This window comes from Marmota marmota, unplaced genomic scaffold, assembly GCF_001458135.2.
Source record: "Marmota marmota marmota unplaced genomic scaffold, marMar, whole genome shotgun sequence".
Lineage (NCBI taxonomy): Eukaryota > Metazoa > Chordata > Mammalia > Rodentia > Sciuridae > Marmota > Marmota marmota.
In genome coordinates, this window is record NW_026000153.1 from 8,312,176 (window position 1) to 8,328,857 (window position 16,682).

The window sequence follows — 16,682 nt, forward strand, 5'->3', positions numbered from 1 at the left end:
AGATGATCATATGGTTCTTATTTTTAAGTCTATTGATGTGGTGAATAACATTTATTGATTTCCGTATATTGAACCAGCCTTGCATCCCAGGGATGAATCCTACTTGATCATGGTGCACAATTTTTTTGATATGTTTTTGTATCCGATTTGCCAGAATTTTATTGAGGATTTTTGCATCTAGGTTCATTAGAGATATTGGTCTGTAGTTTTCTTTCTTTGAAGTAATCAACTGTATTTTCAAGAGACTAGTTTGTTCATGTTTTACACTAATTCTACCTATGTATTCACATGATTTTATAACTTGCTTTGTTTAGACTAAATACTCAGGTTATTCACAACTGGTACTTCACAAATATCCACCAATAAGAATGCAGAGATAAGCAAGGATGATTGGGTTGGTGTGCAGCAATGTGCCTGGTGTGAACTGATGCATTCTGGTTTATGCTGGATGAAGCAGTGTCTACACCAGACTCACTGAATGAGTGAATGAAGCTCATAGTTACAGTAGAATGGAAACACAAATAATGCAGCTAAATTTTGGAGAACTATAGCTAAAGAGAGGTAGAAAATCCAAAACAAAAATAAAGATGAAAAAAGTGACATAGCTATGTTTTAAAAGTATGTTAGAGGCAATAATGCAAATTGTGCAAGCTTTGGGGGCCATTTGTTAGATTGTCACTTGGCCAGGAATATCTACTACCTAAACAAGCCCTCATGCAATACTTTAAAACTCCGATGCCTCTAAATCTGTGCGAAGCTGTTCTCTGTCACAGTGAACCTTGAAAGGATGGAGAAGTTTTGTCTCTAAGTTTAAAAATGCCTTGATCCATATTTATAGCTACAATGAGTTGTGGGTTTGTTATATATCTGCCACAACGTGTGCAAAGCCTTTTAAATGGATGATATCATTTATTATAATCCTAACCACATTGTAGAGTAAATGTTATTATCTATTTTCTGGAAGAGATTAACTTCCTCAATGTCAGACATGTATTATGTGATTTAATCCATATTCAAACCCAGGAGTGCCTAAATCCAAAATCACACACTGTCATTTAGGAGACAGAAATTAGTACTCAGGATTTTTGTAAGTGTAAAATAATTTCCTTAGAAAATTTTAGAAGATCGCTAAGAGTCCAAATCAAATACATAAGGTGTTTTTCACAAACACTAACTGATAAAGTTCAGATTTAAGAAGCTTAGCTAAAAAGCAACACAAGTTTTCTAAGTTAACAAACAAGAAATCTTTGCAAAATACCCTCAACTGGATACTGTTGGAAGAGGATTTTCCACCTCAAGAAGTTTTAGCTCAACACTGAATTATTTGACCCCAAATCCTTCCATTTTCCAACCCATTATTAGAAACACATTGTAAAGATGGAAAAAGCAAACAGATGGGATCGAAGCATCATGGTCTATAGCCTCTATTTACAAACACTTTTGACAAGAAAAAAACAATTAGACATAAGAGAGATGTACCTGCAAACAGAAGTGAGAGCTACAACAATTAAATTGAAATGGGATGCCCTTTCTTCAAGAGCAGTGCATTTCATCTGTCTGCACAGTTCCTTCTCTAGCTCCAGATCTCTCACATCTCATCCTTACCTCCAGTCATCCTTTGAGAGGTTGATCAAGATATTCATCTCCTCATCCTCTTGCAGAAGGCGATAGGCTGCACTCAAATGGTGATTTTCCAATACAGATCTGTCGTTGTATAGAATCGCTGGATCAGACCTGCACAGAGCCACACAGGACTGTTCAGGACATTCCCCCGGAATCCTTGCAGGGAACACCCACGGGATGGAGTACACATGCACTTCTTCCTAGGTTTAGGAACCATCTCCACCCTCATGCTATCTGCATAAATCAGAACCTCAAAGGAACACTATAAATTATCAACAGATGCATGTAGGCTCCTTCACTATCAATATTTGTGTTTGAATTCTGTGTCATCCAGCTCATGAATTCTCTAGAAGCTATATAACAGATCTCAATGACCTGAAGTAGTGGCAAAGGTGGTTTTTTAAAGTGTGGATTATGTCAAACTTTCTTATATTTTCTGGAATAACTTTTAAGTTAAAATTTTTATTTAATTCAATGAATGTACTAACGTATTCATTTTAGTTGTGAGTCTCTGAACACATATCCCCTGCTGGGTATGGTCTATAAGTTACCTCTTCATCTTAAAAATTTTTTCATGCAAAAGCCACATGTGGATAATTGAGAGTAGAGAATAGAGCTGGGCATGGTGACCCATGCCTGTAATCCCAGTGACACTGGAGTTTGCAGGAGAATTGCAAATTCAAGGCTAGCCTCGGGAACCTAGTGGAGCCCTAAGCAACTTAAAATAAAATAAAAAGTAGGACAATAAGCAATTTAGTGGCAAAGTGTCCCTAGGTTCAATCTCCAGTAGGAAGGAAGGAAGGAAGGAAGGAAGGAAGGGAGGGAGGGAGGGAGGAAAGAAAAACCAAAATTATATAACAGCTGTCATTTTTTCTAAGACCATTTTATAACTGAATGTCACCAAACTGAGCTGTATATTATTTTAATTGAATTTATTTATTTTAATTAAATGAAGGCTTGGATTTTTAAAGCTCACTCATTTCTCAACAAGAAAGCTGAGCGCAGAGTTGTAAGGTGGCTTCTGAGGGTCCCATGGTGGCTGAGTGTCAGGGCTGGGATGGAGGTGAGGACTTCTGACAGAAGGGCCAGTGCTCCCAAGATAGCTTTCACCTGCCACTGGCCAAACTTTGGGATGTCGCTAACATACCTCAGAAGTGTTAGGCTTAACATGTTGTCCATCAAGGGACAAACTAAGTCACAGACTTAGTTTTCTGCAGAAGGATCACATAGACTCAGACACACTGAATAAAGCTCTGTCCAAGAAGACCAGTGTTTGAATTTCATTTTAAATGGAGCCTAATGGGACCCACTGGAAATTTTCCAAAGGAGATAATACAAAACACGCAAATGCCTTGGTGAAAGATGGCCTCTTTCATCTGCTGAGTAAGTTAGGTACCAATGGGTGTGTATTTCATGGCAGGAAGCTACTTTTCACCTCCTGTAATGAAGCTGCTTTCTTGAGTTGTGACCTTTAGTTTTGGTCTCCAGGCAAAATCCACAGTCACTCCAACCACCCCCCCACCCTTCCTGCAGCAGGTGCTCTTCATTGCAGTCTCTGTCCTCAGAGCAAAGATTCCACCCACAGACCCACATTGAGCAGAGCTACTCTGTGGAGTTCCCTCCATCTAAGTACCTTGGAAAAGAACTACAAAGGGCTGCTTCCCTGTGGCTGAGATCACCATGCAGGAAGGCAGGAGCAGGAACTAAAGCAAAGAGCTTCCGCCCTCCTGTCTACTCCCTCTGTGCTGGAATGCCCCTCCTAACAGACCAGATGATGTTGTCATTTGTATGTGCGCCTCATAATGTAGCATTGAGTTCATTAAATACATGTAGATTGATTCAATGAACACAAACCTATCTGGAGTACACACCTGCTCTTTCAAGTGAAATCAGCAAGTATTTATTTAGTATTCAACTATCCAACCCCTGCCCCCATGATTTTTCTCTTTGTCTTACCACCTTTCCCCAAATCCAAGCTTTCTTTGGTTCTAATACCAAAGCCCAATTAATCCTACTGTCAGATTCTGTTCAATTCCACATCACACTGTCCTCCAGAAAAGACAAGGTTTTAGATTTACACAGAGGAGGAAAGGAATGGATAGATCCACAGCTTGGGAAGAAAGCATAACAAAATCAAAATCCTTCATACTGAAATCAATCATTGATGTCTATTAAAGATCAGGAGGTTTAGAATAGGCCACTTGGACCCACAGGTACTATTCTCAGTGGAGGTTCGTGTTTACCTGTGCTGTTCATCAGGAAGGATGCACAGGTTGCTCATGGTGAAGGTGGCCGGCATGAGACAACCCAGCTTCCCAAGCCCTGTGCCAAAGAACAGTGCAGGCACTGAACAGAAATTAAATCAGAGAAAATGAGCAGGGCAACTCACCAGAACCCCAGAGATCAGAGGTCAAGAAGGCTCAATTACTGTTGATGTCAACAGAAAGTCCAATCATCACCTGTCTCTGATTTAGTTTGCATGGCTTCTGGGCCTCTGTGCTAATACCCCACTACCTATCAGAAATAGGTAGAGTAGGCCTAGGACATTTTAAATAAAGAACGATTAAAATAGAGAATGTTTCCTTGCTAGATCTGAATCAAATACAAGAATTAAGAGCAGAAGGCTTCTTACACCCTGACGCTGATCAGGCCAATCTTTTGTGTATATGTTCTTTTTTTCAGAAACTCAAAATAGAGTAACCATGTAAAAGACAGGTGACAAATACCTCTCTGACTTCTAAAACTCTACCCCTGCCCGATCCCGCCTCTTCTCCAACATGTCAGCATCCTCACCGAGTCTGGATATGGAAATTGTTGGTAGTTCCGGTGTGTTCATAGTCGTGGATGGCAGCTGAGAAGATTATAGCAAAGATCTCCAGCTCCGTCAGCCAGTTCTGAAAGGGAGATTACAGAGCAATCAGATAATCTGTCTCATTCTCAGAGAAAGTCTTCAGCACGCTGACGACAGGCCACACGGCTGCCTTCCCACCCACAGCTGTAAGTTCCTGCCAAGCACGAGCTTTCTGACATGCAGAAGTGAGGGTGTTTTGTTCCCCCCTGTGAAGAGACGGCAGGACTTGTGACTTAAAAAGAGCAGGCACAGTTGAAAGAACTGGTACTTTTCTCTTTTTTTCAAGAAAGCTGAAAAACAGTGAACACAAAATCTTTAAAAGCCCTCATCATCACATTCTCCAACAATTTCCAAATAATGTAACTAGGGTTCTCTGTCTCTCTTACACACACACACACTCACACACACATCAACAGAACATCAAGCGCTAAGAGGAATAGAAAACCTAGTGTCTGATCAGTGGGTGAATATCCACCACAAGGTGGGTAAAGACAAATGGAGAAATAACACCTGACTTTCTGCCCTGTGTATGCTATCACCATCCACACTGTCCAGGTTGGTGTAATTCAATGGTTTGCCAAATGTGTTCCTTGGACCAGCAGCAGCAGCATCACCTGAAGCTTGTTAAAAATTCAAGCAAATTCTTTGGCTCCACCCAACCCCATGTGGGGATGTGGCTCAGTGGTTAAGCACCCCTGCTTGAATCCCAGGTAGTAGACAGAAATCAGTGAGATGGCCCAGAAACTCTAAGTTGTCACAGTCATCTCTGTGTTAGTAAACCATCCAGATAATTCTGATACACACCAAAGTATGAGAACCACTGCTTGTGGAAGTTCCTTAACTGATTTCCATCTGGTGGTCTCTGTGGGTTCAGGGATGGTTGCCATCCTCTCTGCAACCCTTACTACCCAACGCCCACACAGCAGAACCTTCATGACTCACAGGCGCCCCCTTTGGGACCCTCCGCTCACTTTCATTGCTGGTTGAATTGATGCTCACAGAATTCAGTATGGTTATTCTCAGCCCCACTCTGACACTTTGTACTCATTATTTCAATTATGTAATTAAATGTGACATAAACCAAGAGAATATGAACACAAAATAATTAAGTTGTTATTTCTATAAGAACTCAAATTCAATGCTTTGGAAAGTTGCTAAAAGAACTGCTTTCAAAATACATGACAACTGTGAAACCATAGAAAACAAGTATAAAAATTTAAGGAGACTGTACATTCAGTTTGTTTCATGAGTCTCTTTAAGCTCCCATTTCACTTGAAGGACATGAAGCTAGAAATCTTAGATATGGGCAGGATTGCTCTCAGATGACAACAGACACTGCAATTAGCAGAACTCAGAAAAGAGCTTATGGTCTAAATTAAAGATAAGTGCATAAAATATATTTATGATTAAAGGTCATACAAAATGACTTAAAATGAATTCTTTTTTTGCGATATCCTATTTTAACTATTTCTTTCATTTAACTTTGATTTTCTTCTTTGTCTAAGACAATTCCTGAGATTCACTTTCTTATTTGAGGATGGGTAAGTGAAAAATAAATAAACCAATGGCATACAACTATAAAAAAAAACTTCAGAATAAGACAAAGAATAAGCATAAAGATAACTCAAAGAAAAAAAACTACACTTTTTTGGTGAGGATGTGGGGAAAAAGGTACACTCATACACTGCTTACAAGATTGCAAATTGGTGCAGCCAATATGGAAAGCAGTATGGAAATTTCACAATAGCTAAACTGTGAAACCAACTTAGATGCCCTTAATAGATGAATGGATTAAAAAATGTGGCATATATGCACAATGGAATATTACTCAGCAATAAAAGAGAATAAAATCATGGCATTCACAGGTAAATGGATGGAGTTGGAGAATATCATGCTAAGTAAAGTTAGCCAATCCCCCAAAATCCAAATGGAGAATGTTTTCTCTGATATAAAAATGCTGATTCATAATGAGCATGGGGGGGGGGCAAGCATGGGAGGAATGGAGGATCTTTAGATGAACTTTAGATAGGGCAAAGGGGAGGAAGGAGTAGGGAGGGGGAATGGGGGTAGGAAAGACAGTGGAATGAGATGGACATCATGACCCTAAGTACACAAATGGTGTGACTCTACTTTGTGTACAACCAGGGATATGAAAAATTCTGTTCTATTTATGTAATATGAATTGAATTGCATTCTGCTGTCATATATAAATTTAAAAAATACATTAAAAAACTACACTTTTTATAAATTATTTCTATCAAAATCTAGCATGAAATGTCAAAAAACTTTTTGGCATCCTCCATAATACACCTCAAAAATACACACTGAGGTCAGGTATGGTGGCACACACCTGTAATCCCAGCAGCTCAAGAGACCAAGGCAGGAGGATCGCAAGTTTAAAGTCAGCCTCAACAACTTAGCAAGGCCCTAAGGAACTCTGCAATACCCTGGCTCTAAATAAAATATAAAAAACAGCTGGGGATGTGGCTCAGTGGTTAAGCACCCCTGGTTGAATCCCGGGTGGTGGTGGTGGTGGTGGTGGTGGTAGTAGTAGTAGTAGTAGTAGAAGTAATACTACTACTACTAATAATAATAATACAAACTGAGGTACAAGGAACAGAAAGACAGAAATCAGTGAGATGAAAATCAAAAGGAGGGGAAAAAGAGACAGATAAGATGAGGAATGACAGCAAGAAAACTGAAGCTACAAAAATGTTCTGCAGGTAGCAAAGAACCCTTTATTATCTCCCCCATGGTACCCAGGTAGGGGGTGTCCCTCAGTGTCAGACCCAATTCTAGGTGCTTTTTATGTAGAAACTCATGTCACTCTCACAATATCATAAAGGGAGGCACTGAATATAAAACTGAAAATGGTAGAGATTCAGGACCTACCCAAGATGACACCTGTGCTAGCCATGTGAAAACCCAACATAGTATGTCTCCAGAATGCTCACTTATGATCTTTTAAGTTGTATTTTCTTGGGTCATTGCTCATGTGTTCATACAATTTTTCATAAAGTTATATAGGTATGATTTTATATTGCACATTTTCTTGATGTTGTCTAGACATATCACATATAGTTTTTTTGACTTTGGCAATCTCTTTCTTTCCTTTCCTGACATCCTATCTTGACCCCTCCACCCCTGACTCCCTCTACCTACTCCCCACATACATCTACTTTTCTAAACTCCTGCAAAATAATTTAACATTTTAAAGTAAGGTTATGAATGGGAAACAGTGTAGCATCTAAGCAAATCTGAGTCACAGAACATCAGCCCAGTCAGCAGAAAGCCTCTAAATTAACTGTAATTACAGTTCCCACATCACAAATACCAGTGACACTTCCTCCTTCCCCAAACAAACGAACCAAACCCTGGCTTTGGTATAACTCACTTCTAATAAACCAAAACAGTGCATGATTAAACAAACATACAAAAAAACCCTCCAAAACCATAGCCTTTAAATCTCATTTTAAAACCCAAGCTTTTCAACAATCCAAACAGATGTTTAGGGTCAATGATGCTAGTTTAGGGATAGAAGAAAGTAGAGATGGTGTCTGGGGTAGGTGAAGGGAGGGGAGAGAGATATAATTTCACAGAGAAGAGACATTTAAGATGGGCCTTGAAGACTGGACAGAGCAAGAAGTGGAAGTGGGCATTTTCAAGAGAAACTTGTTCATCTTGAGGAAGGAGATAAGCCCTTGAATGGAGTGGGAGTTAGGGCTGATTAGGGCCTGGTGAGCCTAGAATGAGTGAGGAATGGAAACTGGGTTCAACAGGCAGTGAAGTTCACATGTAAGAGAGTGAAGTTCACCCACACCCAGCACACCACTGCAGGAGTAGGGAAAGGAGATAGGAGAGCATCATCTAGGGACTGGAAAGTTCTTATAGGATACAGGGACAGCTTGGAGGTAGGATCCAAATGAACTAGCAATTAACTGAATTCATAGTGGGGTGGAGGGGTCAGTTAGAAGTTGCAGTCAAAGAGAACAATGAATTCAGTATGACCTCAGCACTCTTATCCTGAGTAGCTAAAAACACCTTGGGTATGAGAAAAACTCTTTTGACAGAAATTGGGCTTCATATTAAAATAAAACCAATAAAAATGAAATAAAATACAGTTCAGATTCCCCTTGCCTTTTCTAAATTAATATCTGAGAATGCAGATGGTTTTAGGTCAATGTATAATGAGCCAGAAATTTAAGTCCTACAGGCATTTTATACCAGATTTATTAAACTGTTGAGATATGCCATACATCCTATCAGTGTTTCCTTATTTACAAAATATGAGTGGCATGGATGATTATTGACAGGCATTTCTAGACAATTGGTAATGGTGGACTGGGATTGTGCTGTGACCCCAGGAAGGCAAGTTGTGGGGGTGGGGGGCAGGGTGTATGGGGGCAGACAGGGAGAGATGGATGTAACAATCCAGAGGAAACTGGGAGGAAAAAGACCTGGATGATGTTCCATTGCTAGAGGAAATATTATCAGTAATTTGTTGACTTTGAAATATGAATGGTGAAGTTTATTTAGTTAACTGTTTCGCTCCAATTTTTTACTGCTACCTTAACAAATGACCACAAACTTAAAAATACTTCTCATTTATTGGCACATAATAGTTCTATACGACAGAAGACCAGAACAGCATGGCTGGTTTTCTGGTCAGGGTTTTACATGGCTGAAATCCAGCTGTCGGCATGGTTGTCTTTCTTTCTGGGAGTGTCTGGGGCAGATATATATTCATGGCACGAGTGAAATTTATTTCCTTCTCATGGTTTGCATTTGCCTGGTTTTTCCATCTTTAAGCCGGCATTGCTTAGGCCTCTCAGACTTCTTCTACATTGTGTCTTCGACTCTCATGGACTTGTGAGATACTCTTGGGACCACCTGGAGGATCCAGGATAATCTCCCTACTTAAGGACTTCTGATTGGTAAACTTAACTGTAAATTTCCTTCTGAATTTTTTTTTTAACCATCTTATGCAACATGTTAGCAATGGGACGCCATAGGACAAACGTCACAAGGGCCAAATTTCATCCAATTACAATGCCTAATAAAATTATTCAGCACTATTAAACCAAGATGTCAGTTTAACATCCTTTGTGTTTTCCTTATAAAGAAGATGATATCATATTTGATCAAAAGAAAAAGATACACACCTTCTCCTTTCTGAAAAAGCAGTGTTAATGGCACCACGCCTGACCAAAGCAATGAAACAACCATGGATAGTTCTAGAGTTTGGAATATTTTGGCCTAAATTAAAAGCAGACCAGAGCCTGGAGTCTGACTAATATCTACTTAATTAATAACAACTCTTCAATCTAAATTTGCTCAACGCTTTTCTCTTATAAGTGAGCAAAATTCTTCTGAAAGAATTCAAGCATCTTCTAGATACTTCTGTTAAACAACAATGAGTAAAACAAACAGATTACAATGTGTAATACTGTTGATGTTCAAGCCCAGACATCACTTAATCAATGGGATATTTTAGTTCCCCCTGTGCCTCACAATTCATAAAACTGAAATGATTTAAAGCATTTTCCCCTCTTCATTGGTATGGAAGGTTAGAGTAACAATATACTCTCCATTCATCAGAATGCTCCCCAGTGCATCTGCAAGCTCACCATGAAAGAGGTTTGTTTTGAGCTGCATTGCCAAAAGAGAGTGGGAGGGAAGTAGTTTCTATATTTAAGAATTATTCTGAATATGGCCTGGATTGATAATGGCAAATGAGCTCATTTAAGAGCAGTATGCAGTACATCATGATCACTGCTATGATGTAACATTTATGTCAGTGACAACTTGGATTAGAATAAAAGCTTGGGAGTTTGTTTTTTTTTTGTTGTTTGTTTGTTTGTTTTTGAGAGCTGAAACAGCTGTGTATGATTTACCTTTATATTCTTGTAGCATACTGTGCACAATACATACTAAATGTATGTTGAATAGATGAATTCAATGTGCATTTCTGACTCCATTGTGTTCTTCACCAAAATATCTTCAAATAAATGCACTTGAAGAGTCTATGGCATAAACAGCTCTTTTTGGCCAAAGACATTGTAGAATCATGGCTAAATATTTCAATTCATGGTCTTAGAAGTCAGACTGGGTGCCAAATACTGTTTCTGTTGTTGTATTAGTTTGCTGAGGCTACCATAATAAAATACCAAACACTGGATAGATTAGCCAACAGAAATTTATTTTCTCCCAGTTTTGGAGACTCTAAGTCCAAAAAAAAAAAAAAAATACCAGTAGGGCTGGTTTCTTCTGGGCCTCTGTCCTTGCCTTATGCATCCTTACATGGTCTTCTTCTTGTATGCATATGACTATGTCCTAGTCTACTCTTAGAAGGACACCAACCACATCAGACAAGGGTCCACCACATGATCTCATTTTACCATATGTCTTCGTTAAAGGACATCTGTCCAAACACAGTCCCATACTGAGGTACTGGGGTTAGGACTTTAATATATGAATTTATGGGGAACATAATCCAGTCTAGAACAGCTACCAGGATCACCTTAATCTCTGTGAGTCAGAGTTTCCTCTCCTTTAAAATAAGACTATTTCTACTTGGAGGGAAATCACTGCTGGTTGCTCAATTTTCTCTCTTCCTAATAATATCTCTGATTTTTGTTCGGGAAGGTAATGTTTCCAGTCTTCTCTTGACATTCCAGTGGCCATATGACACAGTTCTGGACAATTCCATGTCAGTGAAAGTTACTGAATTGGATTTCAGAATAGCTCTTTAAACGTGAGTAGATTTATTCGGTCAACAATCTTTGTGTTCTATCTTTTCCTTTATCTTCCTGACCCATTGAATCAGCCTGGATAATAATTACCTTTAGGAATACTCTGATCATGAGATGATGCAGGCATATCTATATGTATATAAATATTCAGAGTAGATAGGATTATTTATCTTATTTTTCAGTTAATCACACATTATGATCATTTCCCTAGATCATTATATATTCATGATGATAAGAAAAATCGTTATATTCCTTAAATAATTTTTGGTATGGTTCTGCTACTATAAATGGTACTTCTGTTTTTTTTTTTTCTTACACAGTAATATTTTCCTACTAGAGTTGAAAGAGCTATTCTAAAATCAGTCTGGATATTCACTTATGAATATTCTCAAAAAATCAGAGATCACTAGACATTTCAGGGAAAATATACTAATCATCATCTCAGGATGAGAACCTCCTTAGAGGTGATTGTTATCTTCAGTCTAGTGTTTATCTTTTAGGTGTTTTCTATGTATTTTCATGTATACATCTACATATGCACACACATATGTGTTATGTTTAATAATAGATAAAGTATGGAACATACTTTTCTGCAATGTTTTTAACTTAATAATATATCTTGAATTTTAGTCACATACACTATTTTATTATTTGTAACTATGGTATTCCAGAGTTTTAATTATTTCCTACTGATTATTACATACTTTGCAATTTTTTACTATTACAAACATTGCTATAATAAATCTTTTTTTTAGAGAGAGAGAATTTTTTAATATTATTATTATTTTAGTTTTCAGCAGACACAACATCTTTATTTTTATTTTTATGTGGTGCTGAAGATCGAACCCAAGGCCCCGTGCATGCCAGGCGAGCGCATTACCGCTTGAGCCACCTCCTCAGCCCTGCTATAATAAATCTTATTATACGAGGTTTCCTTGGGCATACTTGGAAGAACTAGAGGATTGATATGCATATTTTTCTTTATAATAGTACTATCATTTGGATCATAAATGTTTCCCAAAGACAGGGTGTTGAAGACTTAGTTCCCAGATTGGCACTACTGGAAGGTAGTAGAAAATTGAAGAAGTAGGGTTAGTGGGAGGTCTTCTGGTCACTGGGGGTATGCCACTGAAGATCACAGAAGAATCTTAGCCACTTCCTCTTCCTCTCTTTTGTTCTCAGTCATGAGGTGAACAGCTTTGCTCTGCCACATGATCCTGCCACAGTGTGTTCCCACGGGTCAAAAGAGCACTAATCAGTCATGTACTGAAATTCCAAAACTGTGAGTCAAATAAACCATTTGGCTTTCTTTATAAGTTCACCTATCTCAAGCATTTGTTATATTGAAAGAAAGCTAAAACATAAAACTGGTTCCAAGGTATGTTAGTCAGCTTTTCATTACTGTGACAAAATGCCTGAGATAAATCAGTGTACAGAAAGAAAAATTTATTTTGGCTCATAGTTTCAGAAATATCAGTCCATGGTTATTTGGCTTTGTTGCTTTGGGCCTTTGACAAGGCAGAACATCACAGTGAGAAGTGCATGGTAGAAGAAAGCTGTTTGCCTCATGACAGGAGGAAAGCAAAGAGAGAAAGAGAAAAGGGAAGAGAGACAAGGTTTACCCTCAGGAACACACACTCCCTCAGGGACCTACTTCTTTCAACTAGGCCCTGACTCCTAAAGTTTCTACCACCTCCAGTTAGCACCACAAGCTGGGGACCAACCATTCCAGCACACTCCAGATCCAAACCTTAACACAAAGAAGGGGTCATTGTTGTGACTACACAGAAGATGATGTGGAAAAGCCTTTTAGAATGGGTTTGCAGAAGCAGTTTGCAAAGCAGGCTAAAGAAAGTCTAGAATGCTATAAGTGAAGATTAATGGGTAGCTTACTGGGTGATTCTGGTGGGGCTCAGAAGACTAGTGAAAGTGCAGACTGAAGGCTGTGCTGATGAGGTTGTAGATGTGAAGGAGGGCTCTGATGCAAACTGAACTAGAGGCCACCATCCTATATAAGAAAAATTTGAAGGTATTTTGTCCAAGCCCTGAAAATTTGTGGGACACTGAGTTTAAAGGTTATGGACTAATTTATCTAGGGAAGGAAATTTTAAGGGCATGGGTATTACTTGCTACTTTTAGCTAAATTTATAGGAAGAATCAGGAGCAAAGAGGAGCAGGTCAGAAAGATATGGAAAACTTGCAGTTGACCTTGTCCTGAGAAGAAGTTCATGCATGTAAAGTTCTGACCAGGAAGAGTGCTGGTGTGGTGCTAGTGCCATTAAAAAGAAAGTAAGTGCTTTGCACAAGGACAATAGAAAATATACCATGAGGACTTCTCAGGTATGGGCAAGAACCTACCCACTGCAAGGTCAAAGGTGTAAAAGTGCAAATTTGTTTCCAAGACTCTCCAGGACAAAGTCTTTTTGGAAGACAGCCCTAGGGCATCCTGTTTTTCTCAGGACCACCTAAGCCCACAAGGGACTCAGAAGCCACTGCAGTCATTGTTTAAACAGGTCCAGGTACAGCTCACACTGGCTGCTGACCTGAGATCGTCCATGGTTTTGCAGCATACATAATGCAATAGTTATGAGGTCATAGAAGCTTCCACCAAGACTTCACAGGAAAGCCTGGGAGGCCATACAGAATGTGGCAAGATCAGAATCCCTATAAGCAGCCCATGACAGGGAGGGCAACATATGCAGCTATGAGAGTGAAGACGAAGCTGCAACAGAGACCCCAGACAATCAGAGATGCCAGGATGAGGATTATCATTCAGAAGGAAACTGCAGGCAGCATGCAAAGCTAGACCAACAAAGTGGCTATGTGTGCTGCTACCAGCAAAGTGGTTAGGTGTCAATGCCCAAGCTTCTGGGAGCCCGCATCCTGCCATAGTGTTCCCCCTGGATGCCAAACATGGAATAGTAGAATTTAATGTTTGTCCTTCTGGGTTTGGATGACTCCATGCTACTTGGCTATTTCTCTCTTTGGGAATATGACTATTCACCCTGTGTCATTGTATTTTGGAAGTATATATGTACATGGAAAAGAGCAAATAGGTAACTTTCCTTTTTTGAGTTTTTGAGGGACTTACATCAAGCTTGAGGGGCTGCAGCTAAATTTGCCTTGAGTCTTAGAGGAGAACTTGGAATTGGATTTTTAATTAATGTTGGAATAGTTAAGATTTTAGGGACTCTTGGAGATAGAATGAAAATTCTTTTGCATGGTGAGATAGACATGAGTTTCAGGAGGGTCAAGATGAAATGCTATAGTTTGGATCTTCAGTGTTCCCCAATGGCCCATGAATTGAAGTCTTAGTCCTTGGGCTTGGTGCTATTGGCATGTGGTAGAAACTTAAAGAGGCAGGGCCTAGTAGAAAGTCCTCCAGCCATTGAGGGCCGGCCCTTGAAGGGGATGGTGGAATCTGAGCCCCTTCCTTCTTCTTTCTTCTCTTTTGTTCATGGCCATGAAGTTGAACGACTTTGCTCTGTCACATTCCCCACCATGATGTGCTACCGGGACCAATACAATGGCATCCTCCACTGAGTACACCACTTTCTTTGCTTGGCTTCCATGACCCCAGGTCCTCTTGCCTTTTGTCCCAACATCACTGGCCACTCCACTTGGGTTATTATTTTTTGGTTCCAATTCTTTGCTTTCATTTTAAAACTCTGGAGAGCTCCAGGACCCACTTCAGAGCCTCTTCTACCTCTCTGTTCACCCTCTTTACATAACCTTGTTTGGTTCCCTATCACTGTCTGGTGACAACATATCCATGACGACCTCATCTACAAGTCTATCCCTGACCTCACCCATAACCCAGAGTCTTGTTGTTTTCTCCCTACCTGCCATCTCCACACAGAGGTCTGATAGGGATTCTGAATCTTTACGTTGTCCAACTAATAATTTTGATTCTTTTCCCCCCTAGGTCTGCTTAACCAAGCTCTCTTGTCAACCCTGTTCATCAAACCAAAAATCTAAGTTTTACTCTCAATTTCTCACTTTAATTTCTGACTTCTAGTCATCATATTTATTTGTTCTAATTAGTTATACATGACAGTAGAATGTACTTTGACTATAATCAGTCATCCCGTTTTAACCCTACCTAACAGGCAAGTTTTTCTTTCACTCCATCCCAGTAAAGTACTTTCTAGTTCAGGCTACCACTAGTTGTCTGCAGGACTCCTCCAACAGGCTGCCTCTGAATCCATCCTCCACAATAATCCTTTTCTAATTTTTATCAGATGGCATTCACTCCCATTTCCAAAACTCATGAGAGGCTTCCCACTATTCCAAGTGCTGGAACCATTACCCAGGCTTGTAAAGCCAGACCTGGTCTGGCTCCTGCCTTCAACCTCATCTTGTGCCACTGTCACCCTCACATGCTGTTCCCACCATGCTCACCTTATTTCTGCTCAGTGAATGCAGCCAGGTTATTCTCCCACCAGGGCTTTTGTGCCATCGCTGACACAGTCTGCTGACATTGTCTCCTTTAGCTCTCAGCATGGCTACAGCTGAAAACCACAGCTATCTCAGCTTAAATATTACCTCTGGAGACAGTCAGGAAAGCCTGACTATCTAATCAAACTCCCAGCTTTCCCTGTGTGGTGCCCAATTTTAATTCTCTGCAGAGTATTAGTGTGTTCTCTCATCTATTTTTTATTGGTCCACTCTAGCTATACTGTCCCACTAGAATGTAAGTTCTTGAAGTGCACAAGAGGTGTATCTTCACCTTGGGTCTTAGTCCCCTCAAGCTGCTATAACTGAATGCCACGGACAACAGAAGTTCATTTCTCACCACTATAGAAGCTGCAAAGTCCAAGATCAAGATGCTGGCTGATTTGGTGTCTGGTGAAACCTCATTTCCTAGTTCATAAAAGGCACCTTCTCACTGTATCTTCACATGGCAGAAAGAGAAGGGTCTCTGGGGTCTTTTTTGTAAGGACACTAACCCCATTCATGTGAGCTTCTCCCTCATGACCTAATCACCTCTTAAAAGCCTCATATCACTGTCTGGTAACAACTTGCTCATGACTACCTAATCTACAAGTCTATCCCTAATGATGGTATTTCCTAATACCATCACTTTGGAGTTAGGATTTCAACAGATAAATTTGGGCAGGAGACACACTCAGTCTGTAGCAACCTGTAAAGAAGTACCTAGCACCTAGCACCTAAGACGTGATCAATAAATATTTGGGTGTATTTATGGCTCTCTCATTAATTTTATTGATATATTTGCTTACTTTTTCATAAATGCCACCCATTTTATTACTACAGCTCTGTAGATATTTTAATATCAGTAGAGTAAAACTCTCCCCCCACACATTATTCTCTTCAGAATTGTCTTTCCTAAGATTATGAAATACTTATTTTACATGAATTTCAGATTCAGATGATCATGTATCATGCTAATTCTATAGGAATTTTGATTGGTATGTTTTTGAATTTATAGATTA

General features: G+C 39.5%; 1 protein-coding gene across 15 annotated transcripts in view; it reads right to left on the bottom strand.

Moving 5' to 3' along the window:
• Pde1c (phosphodiesterase 1C) overlaps positions 1–16,682 on the bottom strand; it is a 606,321-nt gene that overhangs the window by 92,275 nt on the left and 497,364 nt on the right. For all 15 annotated transcript variants that reach the window (XM_048786434.1, XM_048786431.1, XM_048786441.1 and 12 more), the window contains 2 exons: positions 4,417–4,517; positions 1,606–1,734 (listed from right to left, as the gene is read on the bottom strand). In XM_048786434.1, the coding sequence (XP_048642391.1) occupies positions 1,606–1,734; positions 4,417–4,517 (230 nt within the window). The remainder of the gene's footprint in view (positions 1–1,605; positions 1,735–4,416; positions 4,518–16,682) is intronic.